This window comes from Opisthocomus hoazin, chromosome Z, assembly GCF_030867145.1.
Source record: "Opisthocomus hoazin isolate bOpiHoa1 chromosome Z, bOpiHoa1.hap1, whole genome shotgun sequence".
Lineage (NCBI taxonomy): Eukaryota > Metazoa > Chordata > Aves > Opisthocomiformes > Opisthocomidae > Opisthocomus > Opisthocomus hoazin.
The window spans coordinates 64485232-64506202 of NC_134454.1; the positions used below are offsets into that span (position 1 = coordinate 64485232).

At 39.0% G+C, this 20971-nt stretch overlaps 1 protein-coding gene across 1 annotated transcript in view; it reads right to left on the minus strand.

The window, feature by feature from the left end:
• The window catches only part of DMGDH (dimethylglycine dehydrogenase), a 47809-nt gene that overhangs the window by 15334 nt on the left and 11504 nt on the right, over nt 1–20971 (minus strand). Inside the window, exons 6-14 of the mRNA XM_075446896.1 lie at nt 14443–14691; nt 12955–13153; nt 8111–8280; nt 7816–7969; nt 6777–6942; nt 4505–4635; nt 2828–3045; nt 1765–1922; nt 655–714 (exon numbers count right to left, since the gene is read on the minus strand). Coding sequence (XP_075303011.1) covers nt 655–714; nt 1765–1922; nt 2828–3045; nt 4505–4635; nt 6777–6942; nt 7816–7969; nt 8111–8280; nt 12955–13153; nt 14443–14691 — 1505 coding nt within the window. The remainder of the gene's footprint in view (nt 1–654; nt 715–1764; nt 1923–2827; nt 3046–4504; nt 4636–6776; nt 6943–7815; nt 7970–8110; nt 8281–12954; nt 13154–14442; nt 14692–20971) is intronic.

Sequence of the window (20971 nt, forward strand, 5' to 3'; positions counted from 1 at the left end):
TGAAAATTCATTTTTAGTGCATATTTAAATTCAACCAGTCCCATTCTCTAAGCTTTAAATCAGGCAGGAACAAGTTGTGAGCACAGGACCTCTTCAGAAATTCTATGAATAACTAATTGTTATTATTTTTTTAACTAAGATATTAATTTTACTTGTATTTGACTCATATCCAAGTTATCAGTCAGCAGCTCTTCTGAAAAATCTGTTGTTTTTTTCAGTAATTGCTGTACCAGAGTGGTAGCCAGTGAAAATGATCCTACAGACAACTCCTTTAATAAGAACAAGCAGGTAAAATGTTTTCACAATATGAACAGGCTTGTTCAGTTTGTATATAGACACTACATGTTTACAAAAGCATGACTCAAATTTATCTATGAAAATAAATCACAAAAGGTTAATTTTCATGTAGATAACATTAAATATTTGCAACTACCTGACCTAACGTATAATTTTGTTAGCAAGAAACATGTGAAAATATTAAACTTTATTTTAAACAAATGGGTATTTAATAAATTATTTATACACAGCGAAAAAATGTTGCTTGGTTCATTTTCTAAACCTACTGTATTATACAGATAATTAAATTTTACTTTTTGAACACTTCAAGGAATAATCTTGCGGATAACAGAACACTTTGAAAATAATAAGACATACCTTGTTCAGCTTTACAAAGTATTCTAGTCCAGCTTCCAAGGGATTAGTGTCACAGTTCATCTGTTAATGAAAAAGTAAATTCATCATCCGTACATGATGGACTATCACAGCTTTCGGGTTGAAGGGGGGAGGCGGTATTTATTTAGTTATTCCCTGCAGCCTTCTACTTACTCCTGTGGAACTTCCATTTGAATACACTGTATGCTTCCAATATGTGATTTCAACAGAATATCTACTATCACACTCAATACAAAGTATAGATATGTAAACCATTCATCTGAGTTTCAATATGCAAAGTAAACACACATTTCAGTAAGAAACAAGACTTTGTGTCAAAGCAGAATGGTACCTGCAGAAGACTGAATAACTGAGGTATGCACATTAATTGTTAGACAGGAGAATGCCTTAGCTGGAGAGGAAAATAAAACACAAAGCCAATTTTGTTTACCACTTTCCCATTAGGTGTAGGGGGAATGATTTATAAGGCAGCATTTGAAGCAGAATGAAAATAGCTACCACTGGGCAAAGGAAAAGGACCCCTAAATGCACACCATTTCACCTTCCTTTTCAAAAGTTCTTTCTTTTCCAAAGCAATTAGGAAAAATTCCAGGTAAGCAGAAATGATACTGATTTTCCCCAAATTCTCTAGGCCCCCTCAGTAGACCTATACTGTGAGTGAGTAAATTTGGCAGAAACATGCTAACAGGAAATTAAAAACTTCCAAATACATTATGAAGCAAGAATAATTGGCCTCTCATGACATAGTTACTACAGATGCAAAACATTTTCAGAATCTAACAGCCAAATCCTTGATTTCAAAACATTAGAGCTCAGCAAAACCCTCATAATTTTGTTATACACAAGAGGGAAAAGCATCAGTGAATCAAAATAAGTATCTCTTTGCCAGAAGTGCAATGGAGTATACTAGTTATTTATATTTAGTAAAGACAACTTTCAGAATTACAGCAGCTGTTCCTCCTCAAGGTAAATTTTCTTTTCATGCTAAAGGGACAAACTGGAACAAATACTATCTGACTAAAAGCTATATAGCCATAATGAAATAAAGAAAATAAACAGAAAGAACAATAAAGAAGTTATATATTTCCTGACCTCTGCCCCCCAGGCTCGGAAACCCTTTTCCAGCCTTAAAGCGTTCAGAGCGTATGTTCCGAAGTTGTCAATTCCCTCTTTTTGGCCAGCTTCCATGATTGCACTGTAAAGAGCTACAGAATCTTCTTTTCTATGATACAGCTCCCAGCCCAATTCACCTGTTATACAAACAAGATTAACGGTTTCATCAGCTCAACAATGAAGCAATCCTAATAAACACAATCCTATTCTTGGTAAAAAGTGCAGATCAATGCTGTAAGTGTTAATTCACATTCTAGGGTCAATTCTGCAATCATATGTATCAAGTCTAATCCCCTGCAAGAGCCACCAGATGAATCATGCCCTAGATCTTAAGCAGTGGTACTATTATTCTCATTTAAACTGTTAACTGAAATCGGGGCAGGTGGGCGAGGGGGATAGGAATAATCAGAATAAGTGACCAGAAAAGGTCATGTAGCGAAGTCACAATGAGAGGTGAAGTTTCAGGGCATTATAAACAGATGATGACCTGGCAAATGAACAGCAAATGTAACTGAGTGTAAGTAAGCATAAAATGAGTATATTGTATCATATTTAGTACAACAGAAAGGAAGGACTTCAGCTGCTTCAGAATGGTCTGAATTCAGTCCATTGCAATAGGGAAAGACATAAAAATAAATAAAAATACAAAATAACTGAGAAAAACAAATACTCATCATTACAGTGTTATGTTTTCAAGGCACTGGAGAAACACTAATATATGGTAATCCAAAAACAACTCTTGACGATGGTTTTGCAGCAAATACCACAGAAGTTATCAGAACTGGCCTTTTGTTCTGTAAAATAAGTATTTACACTGTAAGGTAGTCTAGAGAAAAAGGTCTTGGAAAACTCAGCACAGAGTCTGACCAGATCACGTGTGAAAATCAATGTACTGCATTTCCTCACACATTTATACATAAAATGTGATTAACCTACTGCTTATGAATACATGATGAGATTTATTTTTCAACATAATTTTAGTTACACTTAATATTTTATTTATTGACTCTTTCCTTAAGAGTTTGTTTTCTCTCTTGCTTACCTGTGTACGATATCCTAATGGCAGTAACAGCAATGCCAGCAAGTTTCAAATGTCTAGACTGGAGAAACTTAAATGAACCATCACTCAGATCCTCACTTGTCAACTTCTGGAGGATTTGTCGGGCATATGGACCTGCTACACCAAGTACTCCCATCTCATCTGTCATGTTTTCTATTTCAACTTCATATCTACCTCTCGTTACTTCCTCTTCTATCCATCTGCATATGTAAAACACGACAGTGATGTTAATTTTTTTGAGTAAAATAACTGATTTGGATAAAGATTAAAAAGGAACAGTTTTTTGCTAGTGTTCATCTGCCCAGCAGCTCCCAGTGCCTTCTCACACACCTTCTCAAAACCAATGGAAGTACATGCTACACACGATATTCAAATCCACCATTGATGTTAAACAGTGTTTTCTCATGAGATACTGGTATAGGAACACAGGCATCTGGGATACAACCAGCTAAGGAGAGAATTTAAGTGGGTGGAACAGGATTTTCAAGATACAAGAAAGGAGTTGTCTTCATAGCACTGAGCACAGATTTGCCTTTGGATCCACAACGTGTTAGTAAACAGTCAACATACAAAAAGAGTAAGGAATAAACACAATGAATGTAACAAATCTCAAAATAAATTCCTCTGTCAACAGAAATGTAAGACTAGGCTTGTTCCTTCCTGAATACAATATTTAAAGTATTGGCAGAAAGTTCAGTTTTGAGTTTTGACCTTATCAAAAACATCACCTGGGCATTGTCTTTCAGGAAGCTCACAAAATAAGTGAAAGGACTATATCTAAAATCTTATAAAGTACTACTTTGTTAAGCAGTGTTAAAAGATCTCAGGCATTGAGGAGTACCAAACAGGACTGCTGAAATCCTGTAGGAGTAAATGCATTAGGTCTGGTTCTGCCACTTGGTTCCTGAATGTGCCAATGGTGCTACTGATTCCTGTGGTACTGTTATGAAACAGTACATGACTCACCTTGTGTCAGGGTAGGAAATTTCAGTCTTTTATGTGTTAATTCACTTTGAATAACTGATTTATCAGCAATCTCCACTGAGAAAAATTCTTTTTCTTAGTGTGTAGGTACAGCGACTTACAGCACTAGAAATGTCACTCCCAATGCTCATCTATGAAACCCATTCTGATGAAGCCATTTTGCAACTGCTTCTATCTCCTTGCTTTCTGTCATTTTGCTTTGTGACCCCAGAGCCCAAAGAAGATGATGCTATCATCCTATCAGGAAGACTGCACTACCGATCTGTATTGACCAGGTCAGTACCTGTGGGGTCATCTATGTTTAAAGCCAATTTTCTTTTTTGCGTAAGAGAAAACACTAGAAAGGAACAACCATGCTGTGTTCCATCATACAATGCCAACACAAACAGGTTGAACAACAAAACAAGAACTATCTCCATTAAAGTACATTACATAACTATCAGTAAATTCTCCATCTTTTTCCACCAACAATAATCCAATATAAAACTGCTTATGCTGCAGGATTCAACTCAACCAAGTTTCTAAGAAACCAAAATCAACAACGAAGTAGAATTCTCCTGAACCTAGCAAAAGGTTTGTTCAGTAATAATTAAGAATTTGGCACCTAGTAAAGAGGTTTCTATATTAATGTGACTGTCCAGCACTGTGTACTTACTGTATCAAAAATGAACTAACCTCAGATCATGGAGTTCTGACCCTGAGCCAGTTACAAGCATAAATTCTCCAGGATATGGTTGAGAGACTGTTAGCTCAGCATAAACTTTTCCTCTCGGTGTTAACATATGGCTTATATTTGTGGAACCCACCTACAGAGTAAAATTTGCAATTACTAAGAATACAAAATAAAACCTTTGAAATCTTAAACATTACAAAATGTATGGAAATATGTCTTTACTTGAAAGAACAATGACTTTATGTTTGTTTTTCTATACCATAGAAGAGCAGACAGATACACAATTTGCCAAGCTTAACTTTTACAGTGGAAAGTTCACATTTTTCTTCATAGAAAAAAATTGAAATTTTTGAAATGAGATAAATCAAGACCTTTATAAATATTTAATAATTGTGTATTACACAAGGTGTTCTTAAGATACATTTGATTAAAGAATGCATTTTCAATGCAAACACAATCAATTTTAGTTTGTTCTCTGATCATCAGAATAAAAAATTCTACTTGTTATTGACATAAACATTCTTTTTCAATAAATATTGCAGCTATTAACATTCTTTTCCAAGGTCATATTACATTAATATAGCTACTGGCATATTACAGGCATATAACTGAATTTTCAGGATCTGACGGTAGTCACACTCAACCTGGTTGTCACACATCTTGTCACACATCTCCAGTAACTTCCCTGAATTGTTTTATGATGCAGACAAGCATGAGTGGTACCAAAAATCAGACAGCTTAAATAATCAACTGTTGTGAATACTGCATTTTTAAGTGGACACATAAACTATTAATTCCATTTTGCTATCTTTCTTTTTCCCCTTAGCAACACTGACTAAATGTCACAGAAAGCACTCACTTTGTTCTCATAATTTCCTGTTTAATGTTGCTTTCCCACCACCACATAAATATATTCAGCAAGTGCTATTCACGCCCACTGATGACAGTTACTCCAGCTCTACCCCAAACTGGAAAGAAGACAAATTTATAATCTCTCTCGCTATGACGGAATTAAAGCAGTAAAAAATACGACTACCTGGCAATTCAGGTTCTTCTTTGTCCTACACCCATAGGACACCATTCTTGTGTACAGCCTTCCCATTCAGTTGGCTCTGACCTTTGAGAAGAAGTTATCTACCTTCATACCTATAGTCTCAGTGTACTTACTGTTGCCCTATGTTCCCTCCCTCTGGTGTCTGAAGCAGCTAAAACTATCACCTGCAGCAAAAACTTAATGAAATTCTGTGCTGAAATGAGCAACCCTGTTTCTATAGCCTTCAAAAAGAAACCATCTGCTTGCTGGAGGTATATCTCTGAAGTTAAAGACACTGCATAAGAGTGGTTGACGAAGTAGGAAAATCAAGCGACTCGTGGAGCACTACCATAAACTGAGAACCAAGAATAAGAAACCTGGGGTAGTGTGTCACAGTACGCCATTTTTGAAAACAGAATCACATTCTGAGGGTCTCTGAGCAGCCTCACTTGTGGAGAAAGGGCAGGCGTGAGCTGAAAGCTGAATATTCTGAATATTTGCAAGCCTCCCTGCTCCAGTCAGCCAGATATAAAACTGAGTCAGTATGAGTGGGTGGAAAACAAGCATGGATCACATTTGAAAAAAAAAAACACAACAGAACTGTTCCATTGGGCATTCAGGAAGAATACAACATCCATGCATGAGCACCTTTCCTTGCTCTGCTGCCTCAAGCTGCCACAGTACAGCACAGCTTCAGGGAAGCAGCTGCCAAGCTATTCTACTACTTACTACTATAAAAGAATTCCAGGTGAGATTCACTTGGACTTCATTAGACAAAGATTTCAAACATGGGAGGCTCTGTCTGAATGTAAGGAAACACTTTTTTACTGTAGAGGTGTCTGAGCATAGGAACAGGTTGCCCACAGAGCTGGTGGAGTCTCCATCCTTGGAGATACTCAAAAGCCATCTGGATATAGTCCTAGGCAATGAGCTCCAGACAACCTGCTTGAACAGGAGATTCGACAAGATGATCTCCAGAGGTCATTTCCAACCTTAACCATTCTATGATTCAATGATCCATGTCAAAAGATACTTCTACTTGGGGCTGCTCTAGTATAAACTCCACTGTTCGCGCTCTTAACTGAATGAAATACATCTCCTGACACAGCAATATCTACAAAGGATATGAGTGTTTGCCATCTGAAAGATACAGCAATAATATTATGCTTCATTTTCCACTTCTGAAAGAGATCTTGCTTGTCTAAGTCCTACATTAAAACAGTTATCACTGTCCCATTTACCTTTGGAACAACATTTGCAAATAGATGATCCAGCAGCTTAACAGCATCTGTGCCTTTTACTTTAAACTTGCCAAATGGTGACAGGTCAATCACACCAACTTTTTCCATAACCTGTTTATACTCACGACCCACAGGGTCAAACCAATTTGTGCGCCGAAAACTGGGTCTGAAACAGAGCATTTACACACATAAAACACAATTGGGAAATCTTGTGCTCTTTTCAGCAAAATGTAGTCTTCAGTTTCTTCAGCTTAATAATCATTCAAGAGAGATACACTTTCTTAATTGTAGGTAGCTTACCCAATATTTTCCTTGGTGTAACATAGCTTAATTATTATAATCCTTTAACAACAGAGAAAGATACGGGTTGATATTTTATCAACCTTTTTGTACAATAAACTGTGAACTGTTCAAATGTTAGAAGAACTAGTAGTCTGTCGTGTAAATTTACAGCATACTTTGTTGCTGAATCATTTATTTGAGTTTAAGGTGTCAAAGGCTTTATTTCTGAACAACGAAGTGTGTCTCTTTCTTCCTTTATGAGCCTCATTTAGATTGGGACTCTAGTATTCCTGTGGAAAACATTTGCTGGACGCTCCCTGATGCAAGCAGGTAACTAGGTGGGCAGGCTCAGAGGAAAAAAAAAGAAAGAAAGATAGATTTGGATTCTCCTTTCCTGAGAATTACACAGAGAGGAATGACCATTATCATGTAAACAAATAATCAAATAATAAGAAAGGAAGAAAAATACAAATCTATAATGAACAAATTGTTCTCTAACCTCTTCCTTGAGCTAGGCTGCTCCCTGATACCCCAAACCCAGAAGAGTTACAGAATACCTCAATGTGTGTTTTGAAATGTCTGCATTGTCAGAATGAAATGGATTCTAAACTATGGAAACAACAAGAATGGAAGATCTACCTAATATACACCTTTAGCAGAAATGAATGATAAAAGTATGCTTCTCATTAAATTTAATTCAGCTGGCCCTTGCTATCATGACGATTTATCAGAAAAAAGAAAATTATCTTTCATTTACTTGTATCCAGGCTCATCTCCAGGTTTGTAGAACCAATGAGGTTGCTCCCATCCTGCATGAAAGCCCATAGAACATTTTGACTTCAGCAAATCATACAGCCCACTGGTTCTCTCTGTTGGTCTCCCAGCAAATCTTTCTTCTTTAGGGTAACCAACTAGAGGGGGAAAAAAAAGCCCAAACCAAAAACCATGGCACACTAAGATCATAACCAAGATAGAGTACATGTATATGAACAGAGAAATCTAGAGGCAGGCTTTGCTGGAATACAAATGTATTTTTAAAAATACCTTCTTACCAATGTTATTAAAACCATAAGATTCCCTTGCTTTGGCTGCTGTGTATTCCACGGTGGTCCACTTTCCATAGCGGTTGGGATCTAATTCTATCAGGTCAAATGGAGGTTCCCCCTCAAGGATCCAGTCACTGAGGTACTTTCCTATGCCACCAGCATGTATAATGCCATACCTTAAAAACAGGAAAAACAGTCCTGCAGTGCCAAGTCTTTTTTGTTTTGTTTTTAAAAATCAGTACTACCATATACTACTAATACATACCCTAACGTGTGTTAAATATTTCCCTCTGGTTTTGTTTGTTTTGTTTTGTGTGGGTTTTTTTGTTTGTTCTGTTTTGTCTTGTTTTCCAAGATTACATGCTTTATTGACAGATATTTCTACTGCCTCACTGTCAGCAGCAGAACTCCATTGCTAATGGAGCAGCATTGTGGTGCTTGAGATTCCAGCAAGCACTTTCTTTGTCTGAAGTTCACAGACATGAGAACTCTTCAACAATTCCTACTAAAGAAAGTTCTCAAACTTCAGATATCTATAAAATACACTTTCTAGTCACAGAATACCTCTTCTTTTTCAATTAGGTTTGATTAAACCAGACTCAGATTTGAAAACCAGACTGAGACATTCTACCAGCTACACTGAGCACTTACATTACAGTGGCAACAGCAACAGCAGAAGTCAGGAGACAACACTACTGAGAGAGCTTTAAAGAAGTTGAAACACCAGTAATACTTCTTCTATTGCTCCACAGAAAACGAGGGAATGTAGAGGAACTGGAGATAAAACTAGAAGACTTATTTGCAGTGGTGTCAGAGTTTGAGAGCTGCCTTTTCTCACCTGATTTACCTTCTCTGTTCTCCACTACAACTACAAAAAGAACTGGTTCCAGAAAGCTTAAGCTAACAAAATGAACATGTAGAATTTTTTCGCTACCAGTCTGTAGCAAAAGCCTGCCCTGTTTCTACATAATGAGTGTGTCAAGGATCAGACTATAGAGGTGATCTCATCAGAAACCTGCATTAAAGGAACCACACCACACAGCAAAGGTAGGTGCTCAAAGATTATGAAGTGATAGATTTAAGGTTTCCTTACTTGAACATTTTGTACGTAATTCTAACTTTCAAAATGCTTGACATCTTGACTGCCATAGGGAATAAACTGTGTGTGAAATGTGCTCCTGCATGGTGCCTGAACTGGACAACTAGAGACAAGGAACTTCGTTGTGCTACTATATGTGTATGTTGCTACTCAGTTCTACATGTGGCCAAACAGTACCACGCAGTGCTAAATTTCAGGCACCTCAGGTTTGACACTGAAACATTTAATGACAAATAATTATTAATACCAAATGATTTAAAACTTTTTTTTTAATATCTCAATGAATTAGTTTGCCATGTCTAAAAAAAAAAACTGTCAAAATAGCTTTCTGTCTAGGGAAGATGTGAAAATAAATTCTTAGTTATTTATAAAATGGTCCAATGAGCACAACAGCGAAATCCTTGAAGAAATAGTAAGTCTGCCCAAAACCAAGTTTAGATCAGCATGCAGCAATTGAATCACAAATGCTCACACTGAATAGTGAAGCTAAAACAAACTTGAATTGCTGCTCATCGACTTTGCATTCTGAATTCTATGTCCTCAATTAAAAAGGCAAGGATCTGATGGGAAAAAAAAATGTAATCATTTAATTCTAAAGCTATGCATAAGAAGAATGAATTTAGATTACACAAACAACATAGTTCTGGCACTTGTATAACACCTGACTTCATGACTCCAGAGATTACTTTGATATGATGGGGGTTTATCCGTAACTTACTTATTAATTTAAATAAAACAGTAATATCAAACAGCTGAGTACACAAAGTAATTCTGCCAAACACACTCCTTTAGGCTGTTCAGCACAAATCTTCAGACTCTCAGCACAAGCTTCTGTCACACAGCTGATGCAGTAACGATGAGTGCTTGTAAACTGCCACTCTGCAAGTACTACAGGAGAGTCAGCTGTTGCTGGTTTTTATTTAATTCAGCAGCTCTTAGTTATTCATAGGTATAAGTTTTGTGACCACAGCTATGATGCCTTCAAGAACAGCGCCAGAAGTTTTAGCCACTTTAAGTCTCCTCGCACAACTCACTGCAGCCAAAAGCAGAGGGTAACACAGCACAGAGACCACTGCATGACTGTGGGTGGTCACAGACCAAACACAACAAAGTGTTTGAGCTTCAGCTGAAGACTGTCGAGCTGATGGCAGCGTAACCCTAAGGGCAAGACAGCCAGGGAGGCTGCCCTGCAATGTGGAGTTGCTACTACAGATACAGCATTGTGCCTGTGTTGAGTGGTCTCTACACTCCACAGAGCTTTGCAGCACTGACTCTGCTCAACCAGTTGATTTTGGTGCTCCTAGCTGGGCCTACATTACCAGAGATGTTAAACTTCACAGGGTGCCCAAATCCCTCATTACCTCACATAATGGGGAGCTGATTGTATTAATATGTCCACTGCAGTTCTGCTACACAAGAATGAAACACATGCTGTGCAGGGATAGGACATCACAAGTAGCTGTAAAGAGCGGTACAGTTTAGGAATCTCAAGTCTTCATATGAGGATCTGGTGAAAATTTCCTTAATGAACACAGACTGCCCTTCTCTGTTTTTCTTCTCTCCTTCCAATCCCGGCCAGATTATCTTCTCCATTGTCCCTGTCCTACCATTGTTTCTTACTTGTTTATGAGTCCTTCCTTCTCCCTGATTTGCGACTCATTCCATTCCTTTTCCTAGGAAATCTGAGTCCCTGCACACCATGGTCCCTTTTCCCTTGTCTTTGTCCCAGGTTTAGTCATTTATCTATCCCATTTCTGCATCAAAACTCCTGCTCAGTCTCTGGCTGTGCAATACCATGTATGCAGAATGCAAGAATCTTAGTGCAAGATTTAATGAGTCTCTACTACGTGTTTAAGAGCTGTAACATTTATAAAGGCTTGGCAACAGGCCTCATGGATAGATGTTGTGAAGAATGGCAGAAATGCTATCTTTGGGACAAAGGTCACTTCTGCCAATTGTTAAGTTCGTTATCAGAAAATGGAGAGATGAGAGCTTTTCTAAATAAAGTCTTCACCGCAAAAACCTTAACACAGCAAAACAACATGCCTCCCAGTAACCTCGTTCTTTGGAATGATTACACTGCTTTGACTTTAACTTTTCTAAATAAAATTATAGCCTACTCTTGTTAACATTTTCAAAGCTATAAGTAACTGAAAATGGGAAGCACTGAGCAACCTTAATAATAAACAGTGCTACAAGCTCTGCTAACTATACTTATTAACTTCTTTTCACATTAAAATGCCTAGCAAGCTGCTAGTTTTAGATAATAAAAATCCTCTAAACTAACAGCATTAAGTCCTCTGTCACAATGTCCCTGCTAGTTGACTATGAGATAAGGGTTTGCTAATGCACACAAAAAATTACAACACCGGTAGAAACACTGCAGTGACCCAGAAGCATAGAACAGAGAGTCAAACGTCCCTGAAAAGCAGACAAAGCAATCCAATGACAGCACCATAACTGTGACCTGTGTGTAAACATTTATAAATTAATCAAATTCTTGAAATAAGTTGTTTAAAGAAACTTAAACATACAACACTGGTCTTCCTATACAGAACTTTGATTCTGCTCCCACTGACACCAATGAAGGAAAACAAGCTCCAACGTCTGGCAACAGAGTAATGAACTTAAACAGACTTTTTGGTGAACAAGAACTAGGCAAACCACTTTTGTAACTGTAAGTTCTGCAAATGTTACTAAAAGATAACAATATTTTTTCTTTAAATCCAAGCAGCAAAGGTGAACACCTTTCACAATGAATCATTGCAAAATTACCAAACCTTTTTATTTTGTGGGCCTCGGAAAGCACATTAGTGATATTGCCTTATCTTATGATCTGAGGGTTTGTTTGATTTGGACTGAAAGAAAACTGGAAAAAGCTGTGCTGGATTTTGAACAGCAGATTAGGCAACTGGAAAACCAATATAAACAGAGTGTGTTCAATAACATGTGCCTGGAATTCTATTCAGTTCATTCTATCTATCTTCAATAAATGGTCAAACTAAGACAACTAAAGAGAAGTCACTAAGAGTTTTACCACTGACTTCAGTGTGGCCAGATTAGATAAAGTGTAAATAACCTTCAAAGAAAATATCATAATGGGCATAAGAATCACACCAGCAAAACACTTATTCCTGTTGTCACACTGCCCTCCTAATTTGCTTTCCTCCAACACCCACCAACAGTTTTTCAGCCCAGCCTTCAACAGCCAGAACCATTACTATGTTTGTATCCCTGGAACTGGCAATGCCTTCTGCTTAGTATGCCTTCAACTTTTCACCTGAAAGTTAATACTTCATACTAAAAGTTCTCCCTGTACCATTCATTCTTGCCCAACTTCCAGGACACCAGTTTCTGCACATCACAAACAACTTTTGAACACAATGTAATTCAAAGCAATACATAAAATGAACTGGAAAATGTATTACAAAACCCAGCACTGCTATGACTTTAACTTGCTGCACAGACAGTACCAAGTACTACCCATTTCTTGCTGCTTGTATCTGTGTCAGAGATACTGGCCTCCAGAATAAAAGGAGGAAACAGACTGAAAAAAATAGTGAGAGTTATGAAGAAGCAGTAAGAGAGAAGGATGAGCTTCTATTATGTAGGTAGTGGTAATTAAGGCTACTTCCATTTTACATAAAATATGTGCAAAACAATCTCCAAACCCATAAAAATGTGCAAAACTTGAGCTGACTGCCATCTTAGTAACATGACTTAGAAAAGTCGACATGAAGAATTTACTCACCCGAAACCAATAGCCACCCAGTAATTTCTGACACCCTGATGTGGTCCCACCATAGGAAGAATGTCTGGAGAATAGGTGATAGGACCTGCAACTGTGTTTACGATGTCTGCTTTTTTCAGAACGGGGACCATTTCCATAGCAGCCTCAACATACTCCATTATTCTGTCTAAATCAGACTCAAAAAGTTCTTTTCCAAAACCTGCACAAATATTTGATTCTTATTATATACTTACTTACACTGAAAATACTTACATTTTAAATACAGTTATGCAGTCTACATATATAAAAGTTACATGGAATTCATCAGTGAATATGTCCAAGCTTTTGCCATCCTACACAAGAAAAATGGCATGCAAAATCCCTAGTTACCTGCAGGATCAAGTTTATTGTCACTGCAGTTACACTGTCCTTTATACATATTTGTTTAACCCTAAGGTCATGCAAATTCAACAATGAAGTAGAAAGGAAGTGGAGAAACACAGAAACTTCCTTCTATGTTAGTAAGACCCACTTATTTTTCTCAACAGTTTGGGGAGGGGAAGAAATATACTGCCTGCATGAGCTTATGATTTCCATGGTGTTTAGTGAATTCTTGGATATATTTCACCCGTTAGTCTGTGCTCTAAGCATTACTAAACATCACTCTGTAGAGGGACTTGACACTACTGGAGACAGTAAGTTCAGGAAGCTGTGACAGTGCAATCCAAAGCTTAACAATGCTGATTGTTCTTCCTTAGGAAACACATGTTTTTTAAAACAGCGACACCGTTGACTTAATATAAATTTCTGTCTAGAAGTGAATGGGAAGCTTGAACCTAGATACAACACCGCATATTTTTTGTTTTGTTTTAATAAGCAGCAGTATGGCATAGTTAGTATTTTTTTGTACAAAAATTCTATACAAATCTCCAGCTCTCTTGCACTTTATCCAAGCACAGCATTTGACTGAGACATTCCTTTGCTACACCTGTGTTCCTATTTGACAGCCACATAGACGGCATGGTGTTGTTGGGCAGATGGTTGGACTTGACGATCTTAGAGATCTTTTCCAACCTATGATTCTATGATTCTACGATTCACACTATCTCTGGGGGAACACCAAAAATCCAGAGCCCCTGTCAGTATGCTGGAGAGAACTGTAGCTTAGAAAAATCCCTATTCAGTTGCAAAAGGCTACATAACACAGGTTTGGTGACTGCATCTAACCATAACACACAGGCACCAATTCAGAGAGTAGGGTAAGATTATGTTGTAGATGTGTATTTTGTGCCTATTTCAAATGGGCTTTTTTTATGTTACATTTTTATTTCTACTCACTCATCACTAGAGTTACAACTATTCTTTGGAAAAAAGCTTCTGTACTGCAATCACGCGTTGCAAAAATTTTCAATTTTCCATCACATAGGGCAGTATGACAGGCTGGGATTCATACACATTAAAATGTGTGCTAGTGCTTATCAAGATTAAAGATTTAATGTTCTTAATGACCTGGTGGGACTCCATTTGTTACCCATGAGTCCTGTAGCTTCATCTTCTCCTTGCTTTCATATGGACCAAATAAAAGACCATCCCTTTCTTGCCTTAGATAATATGATCCTTGTAAGTCACGAATCACCGGCAATTCTGTTTTTAGGGCTTTCACTTCAGGGATAGTTGATGTCACAACATACTGATGATGAACAGGTACGAGGGGGTGCTGCAGGCCAATCATCTTGCCTATATCACGGGCCCAGAAGCCTAGAGAAGACAAAAACCAAAACAGATATATTCAAAGACTAATCTCAATGAGTGGAAAATAACAGTAAAACATTTGCAGGAAAAATAAATTTTATTCCACGCTTTTAATTTTCAAATTATTTTTCATATTATCCAGCATCAATTTTCCTCCATAATTCCATGTCCTTGTTCCTAATTATACTGCATTGTTATAGTGCACAGATACTAAAAAATATATAATTGGTAAAATATAAATTAGGCTTCTAGAAGTTCAGAAGATAATTTAATTAACAGTGCCACCAACTGCATGGTTTATTTCAGTAAAGTAAGCCTGCAATGCAGTCCTAGCAAAGTCAGGGACACTTAAAAATCAGAATAAATTCATGTTAACCTAGCCTCTTACTGTCAACTAAACAAGCTAGGACGCCTTCCCACGACAGTAATCAAGTCCTAACACCTCAATAGAGCAAGGCAATACTTTCAGCCTGCTAACCTCAAGAATTTAAGTTTCTCTCCTCTGTCACGTGCATCAGGTGGCTCACATCAATTATGTTTCTCACATTGCAGTCAATGCATTATGATGTTCATTTGGTGAGTAGTCAGCATGCTCTCCCATAGCTGTCCTGAAAGTTCTGATACAGACTGTGACCAGAAAATGCAAGCAACTATTCCCTGCCCCTGAAGCCTGCTCAAAGTCCTTCACATATACTACTAGGCATAACTTAAAGCAGATCTATTTCTTCTCTATTAGGGTTAAGCTGGTAAGACATATTCACTTAGTGCGACACATTTTGACTGTGTCAAAGACAAGGAGTAGAAGCCACTTAACTGCCAAACTTTCTAGTTTGGCTCACATCTGCTGTGAGGTTGGAACATACAAACTTGGGAATCAGACAGATGCAATTGACTGGCATGATAGCTGCTCTAAGAAGCTTGGAATACCCCTCGGCCCCACTCTCCTGACTCTTTGTTTCAAGGAGCAGAGGTCTCAGAAGTAGGAAGGAAGGGAGAAAATGCAGTGAAGCAGGAGTTTCAGGGAAGCCTGGGAGGGAGGGTTGGGGGAAGGCAAAATGGAAGAGGAGGAAGAGATAGCAGGGCCTTCCAAATAAAAGGCTATGTGCTGTATGGCACCTGGGAAAAGAAGGAAGGTCAGCCTGGTTCCTGTGTAACCAACTGACTCCAAACTGTTGATGAAAAAATATCTCCAGCAAGATTTTCCACCTAACAGAGCTGCCCCTTCTCCTGGGACTCACTCCCATGTTGCCCAGCTTAACATATAACTTTTCTTCCTTTTTGCTGCTTACTTGTCTTACTCAAATGCTCCTACCTCTCTCTTCAATTCCATATTCTCCAAGATCCGATCAAAATTTAGCTCTCAGGGCCTGAGGGCACTAACAGGCGCTAACAGTCCTGAACAGCCTCACCTGGGACTTCTATCCACCCCCCTGCCCATGGGCCCAGGAGCCCCATTTCAGGTCAGCTCAGGGCCTTCAGAAGCTGTCTGAGCTGGATTGGTCATAGGCGTGCCTGCTTACAGCTCTGTCACAACCATGCCTGTACCTGGCCATGGACATCATTGATCCAGAGCCTGATCCGTGGACTACTTCCCAGCTTAACATCAGTCCAGTCTTGTCTCTGTGGTCCTGCCTGTTGACCACTGGGCACTATCTGACCCTGGTTACCGTCATCAGACCTGTTCCTGACCTGTGGATCAACTTCCTGGCTTGTCCTCAGCCTGGCTTCATCACTATGGATCTGCCTGTGCCTCATCCCCACAGGCCTGTGTGGAGATCTGGGCAGACCCCAGGTGCCGGTCCTGGGCCTGCCCAACTCCCTCTCTTGTGCCCTGTAGGAAAGAGGTCTTACTGGCTCAGCCCTGCCCTGCCAGCCTTGTTACCGCACTTGGCTCCCCCTCCCGCGAGGAGCAGCCAGCCCGCACCACTTGCTGACAGTAACTTGGGATCCTCTTATCTCTGGCATGGCCTGCAGCCAGGGCAACTAGGAAAGCTGCGTTGAGCTGTGCTGGCCTTGTGCCATTCCCCCATGCCAGGAGGGCTGTCAGTCTCTTCTTTGACATCACAAACCAGCCTTAGTGTCTAACACCCACAGTTTTTGAAAATGCAAAGTTTCTAAGGAAAACGTTTTCTGTTGTGGCTCACTTGGCAGTTGCTCACCGCCAGCTAAAGCAAAGGAGCAGGAAATCCAGGACCACAACAGAGCAATCTGTTCAATTAAAAGCTCCTGCCCAGTAAATACTAAAACCCAGTATCTGTTCTTCTGCATTTAGCATATGTAAAGCTTTTGCTTCTTAATGGTATCCTCACCACTTGGAATAGACTCACTGACAGAACACTTAAGTCAGTTAAACCGGCTCAGGGAAGATCATACCATAGTCATACAGTGAGTGATCCAGAAGATCTACAGCCTAAAGGCTACTGAAACCTGATTTATGCTCCCTTCTACAAAAAACAACAAAAAAATTCTAATAAAGTTGAATTTCTGGCACATCTGCATGGGTTTCCTCCATTACACATGACAAATACAAATGTGGATTTGAGAGAAGGCTAACAATCGTTAGGGAACTTCTTTTAATTTGAGCATTGCCATGTCACCTACAAAGAAAACTATTTTAAGGTAAGGTCAGCTAATGATCCTCAGAGGAGAAGGAAAGGTGAAGTAGCAGAAAACTCCATCTCTAGTATCGTGCACTGTTTTCCTGCCAAAATTGCTTGGACTTCAAGAGATATCTGGAAATGGAATAATGCTCTGGGAATGTGCTTCTAATAAATTCACTATTTTGCTTACTCATTAAAACAGAATCAGTAGAAAAATATAGAAAGCAAGCATATTCAAGCTCCTGAAAGAAAATAAAAATGATTGACTTCATTTTTGGTCTTTGAAACTTAATTTTGTTTCTTTCAAAATAATATTAAATTTCTCAGCTATTAAGTTTGCAGAGGTACATTACAAACACAGCTGATTTTAAACTCCTTTTGAATTAAAGGCAAATAGTTCAGGTTTGCTCAAAATAAAATCTTAAAAATTGTACTTCTAAAAGAAATCATACTTATGATAAGCGCTTCTTTAACAGCTTAGAATAACAATAGCTGACATTTACTAAATGAAAAATATTACCATTTCCCTGTTTGAAGTTTTTGAACGATGTGCAAAAGCTATTACAAACACCAAAATGGCAAAAGGAAGAATATGTTCTCTGAAACAAAATTCTAATTGGAAGCAGATGTCAAGTCCTATCACATACAGTAGAGATAAATGAAGGCACAAATTACATCTCTAGGACATTTGTGGCGATTAAATGGTAGAGACTGCAAACATCTGATGCTGAAATATTTAGTGGTTGTATTACTTAGTATATCTGCTGAACTATGTCATCTATCTCCTGTTTTTAAAAAAGAAAATCTTCCATCGCTACATATATATATAAATGGTTGTCTATGCAGTGCATACATGTCTGCAAATGTGTGCTTATATATACAAACACATACTGTATATATAAACTAAATTCACTATTTTTGCAGACTTTAATCAAACATTCCAATATAAATAGGCTGCAAATAACTTCAGTAGGCTTAGTACCAGTTAGTTCATGTCAAGGATTATTTATTAGGCATCTGTTTTCTCCCAAAATGGAAATCTCACATAAGAAACAGCTAAAGGTTTGTTGAGACTAGTTTGTTCCAGTTCCACAGCAGATGTCAGATGGGGGATGAAGGGGGAGAGAGAGTGCAGACAGTCTTCTGATACATTTTTCTCTGCTCGTATTGCAACATGAGCCTAAAGTATGAGCTCTGAATTATACCAGTCACGATCTGTAGTGGAATAAGGCAAGGCTGAGAATACGAATGAATGTTAGCCGAGAGAACATTTATGATAGATATGTGTTGTACAGTACTGATTTCACATCCTTAGTGAGAATGTTAAGCAATATGTGCTTCAAATGCACATTTTGGCTGAACAGTTAACTACACAAGAGAATTAAGTAAATATATCATGGGTTTAATGACTTATTAAATAAGAAGAAAAAGACGAAAATTTCACAAGGATGCATTCTAATTCTTGCAAATAAACTTTGAAAAGCATTCACTAGAAAACTCTGCCTAATGTCAAGTTGATACACAAGCCAAAGAAAAATAACTACACTACAAAAATACAAGGAAATTACTACATCTGTGGTACTTCATCCATATGATGCAGAGCCAATAGTTAGGAATAATGAGTGCTTAGAAGCCTGTGGCCTAAATAAGAAGTCTGATTGCCAAAAGAGCTGCCTTTCCATTCCATAATCTTGTACCACTCCCAGACCAATATATCTATACTGTGTAACAAATGACATAAGGATCCTATTAGTAAGAGAGCTTGTGATTTTGTAACCGAATACTGTCCCATAACTCATGCCTGAAAGCCACGAACTGACAGTCCAAAGGCAATCAAATATTGACACCTCTCACCTTCCAAGTGCTTGACTTTGTGGTTTAAGTAAAATTCTTCAAATTTAGTTTCCCCATTTGTGTGGTTGCTTGCTTTCTAAAAAGCATACTGAACTCCTCTAGTCCACTTCCTCTCCAAAATGTCATTATATGGCACCCATGAGCACACTTAGAACCTCAAGGTGAACTTTTTCAGATCCCTGCTATTTTAGCTAGGCTTATAGTAATAGCAGGTGATCACCTATGTATGGGAGGCATATGATGAGAAAGCACACTTTTCAATGAATTTCCCAGTTAGTCTTAATTGAAAGCCTGGAATGATCTAATACAGGGCTGTCTACATCCCAGATATTGAAAGAAAGGTTACCCAGTAAACTTCATCCTCTCAGAGTTCAGCCCTTTTATCCCATTCCCTCAAAATTTCTCTGTCCTAATCTTCTCTCTTCCCCATCCCTGCTTGTTGCACCCCTGCTCTTCTTTTCCACAGTCTCAAACTCTACTTCTCTTACACCAGTCCTTACACCTTTCTTCAGCTATTTTTTCTCTGTGTGCAAGTCAGTCTCCCTCATTTGTCAAATCCTGTCCCACCTGCCTTCTCTTCCTTCCAATCTACTCGCGTCTACCTCTCCCTTGCCACTCCACCATTCTTTCATGCTCAGACAGCTCAGGCAGCCCCACTTTTCCAAACAAATTTTCACACACAACCATTCCGCAGGCATCTTTCTTAATCTTTTTGTCTGAAAAGCTCCATCTCCAGTTCCTCCAGTTCCCTTAATGAAACATTGCTATATCAGCAGCAAATGGAAGACTAGGGAAAATGAGGACCTGCTACCGAGAGAGGTAGGTGCCCTAGTGACAGAGGATACAGAGAAGGCGGAGTTACTGAATGCCTTCTTTGCTTCAGTCTTTACTGCTAAGGCTGGCCCTCAGGCATACCAGTCCCTGGAGGTAAGAGAGAAAGACTGGCAAAAGGAAGACCTTCCCTTGGTCGAGGAGGATTGGGTTGGAACTCTTTTAAGCAAATTGGACATCCACAAAACCATGGGCCCTGATGGGATGCACCCACAAGTGCTGAGGGAGCTGAAAGATGTCATTGCTGAGCCTCTCTACATTGTCTTTGAAAGGTCCTGGAGAACAGGAAAGTGCCTGAGGACTGAAGGAAAGCCAACATCACTCCAGTCTTCAAAAAGGGCAAGAAGGAGAACCCAGGGAACTACAGACCAGTCAGCCTCACCTCCATCCCGGGAAAGGTGATGGAACTGCTCATTCTGGAGTCATCTTTAAGCAACTGGAGGAAAAGAAGGGTATCAGGAGTAGTCAACATGGATTCACCAAAGGGAAATCATGCCTGACCAGTGCGGTAGCCTTCTATGATGGCATGACCAGCTGGGTACATGAGTGGATGTTTTCTACCTTGACTTCAGCAAGGCTTTTGACACGGTCTCCCATAACATCCTCCTAGGGAAGCTCAGGAAGTGTGGGCTGGATGAGTGCACGGTGAGGTGGATTGACAACTGGCTGAATGGCAGAACTCAGAGGGTTCTCATCAGCGGTGCAGACTCTATGGAGGCCTGTAGCTAGTGGGGTCCCCCAGGGGTCAGTACTGAGCCCAGTCTTGTTAAACTTCTTCATCAACGACCTAGATGAAGAGTTAGAGTGTATCCTCAGCAAGTTTGCTGATGACACAAAACTGGGAGGAGGGGTGGATACACCAGAAGGCTGTGCTGCCATCCAGCGAGACCCAGATAGGCTGGAGAGCTGGGCAGAGAGGAATCTGATGAAGTTCAACAAGGGCAAGTGCAGGGTCCTGCACCTGGGGAGGAACAACCCCATCCATCAGTACAGCTTTGGGG